This window comes from Fopius arisanus, unplaced genomic scaffold (assembly GCF_000806365.1).
Source record: "Fopius arisanus strain USDA-PBARC FA_bdor unplaced genomic scaffold, ASM80636v1 scaffold00012, whole genome shotgun sequence".
NCBI lineage: Eukaryota > Metazoa > Arthropoda > Insecta > Hymenoptera > Braconidae > Fopius > Fopius arisanus.
In genome coordinates this window covers 870798-872217 of record NW_011887751.1, presented here as the reverse complement: position 1 = coordinate 872217, position 1420 = coordinate 870798, and the positions used below count along the sequence as shown (strand labels likewise).

Sequence of the window (1420 nt, the reverse complement as noted above, 5' to 3'; positions counted from 1 at the left end):
AAAAAAATGGAAATTTCGCTGTTCATCAATGGCTTTGATTTTGTAAACTAAAAAATGGAAAATGTTCTTTAGAAAAAATAACACCCGTTACACCCCAGGTTAAATAATAAGAATAATCGTGAAAGGGTCAAATAAAATTTACCTCCTCGTATTATCACTAACTACACTGTCGGGTGTTCCGTATTCCGGTGGGTTTGCGTAGGGATCATATCCTAATACTGACAGCATTGGTGCTATTTCCGCCATGTCTCTAACAACATCCTCAGGAATATTGTCGACCCACTTGGTAAGAGCTTCCAAGTTTATCGGTTTTATTACTTGATCCGAAGATCTTTCGACCCTGAAATTAAAAGATCAATCACTTTATTTTCTCGTTCCTTTTAAAAATGTTCAAAACAATTGAAATAATAATAATTATTAAAGTGTAATCCTCACTTGCTGAGAGGGACACCTCCGGGTTTATTTATATATTCCTCATGATGGAGGACTGACTCACTCCAGGGGAGATCGAGAAAATTGAGGATTTTTTTCAGCCATTCACGTGGATGTAATACTAGTTGTTCGTATGGTACCATAAGGCATCGATCAGAACCAACTTCCTTGCATTGTGAGTGCATCTGGGATATTGCGTGATTCCATTTTGTCAGGCATTGCCGATAGGATGTCAGGTCGAATCCCGTTATTGTCACCTGGTGAAAATTATTTATAAATTTTTTTTTTAAATCGTTTCCCATACATATGATTATTGTCCAAGAGGTCTTAGCTTCGATTGGTATTTGTATTATATTATATATCAATCCATATACACTGAGAGAAATATTCAATAAAAATTACATGTATTTTCCGTAATTCTGGAGCGAAATGTGGTTGTCAGAAATTTTACGGAACTGTCACGTATTTTTTATCTAAAGTTACGGAATTTTTCCGCGATGTTCCGTAATTTTTATCTGAATTATCGGTGAAAAATAACGATACCGTCACTTAAATTTTTCGAATCAACTCCGTAATCGGTAAGTGAACTGAAAGTTCCGTAATTTTTACTAAATATTTCTCTCCGTGTATGGGTGATTCCACGGAAATAATGATTATCACGAAATCACTCTTTTCATTATTATCATAAGATCCTTCGGTTACCCATATATATATTTTTTTTTTGTTGTTAGTTTTGAAAAATATGTGTAAACTACCTTTCTTGATATTATCGAGTGGACTGTAGCTCGGCCGTCTCTCACCATGAAAAGAAATTTCGCATTGGGAAATAAATCCAACATGTAAGAACCCATTTTGAGCGTCAAGGGATCTTTATTGCACAATCGGGGGGCTGGTTCGCCATGCCTCGCAATAACTTCCAAACAAAATGCTGCAACTGCACTATCCATAACCTGATAAAAGGTGGCAATATTATTCGTCTACAACATGT

At 35.7% G+C, this 1420-nt stretch overlaps 1 protein-coding gene across 1 annotated transcript in view; it reads right to left on the bottom strand.

The window, feature by feature from the left end:
- Tpst (tyrosylprotein sulfotransferase) overlaps positions 1-1420 on the bottom strand; it is a 39138-nt gene continuing 37718 nt past the window's right edge. Inside the window, exons 4-7 of the mRNA XM_011299044.1 lie at positions 1188-1409; positions 436-689; positions 143-340; positions 1-47 (exon numbers count right to left, since the gene is read on the bottom strand). Of these exons, the coding sequence (XP_011297346.1) occupies positions 26-47; positions 143-340; positions 436-689; positions 1188-1409 (696 nt within the window). The 3' untranslated portion in view covers positions 1-25. The remainder of the gene's footprint in view (positions 48-142; positions 341-435; positions 690-1187; positions 1410-1420) is intronic.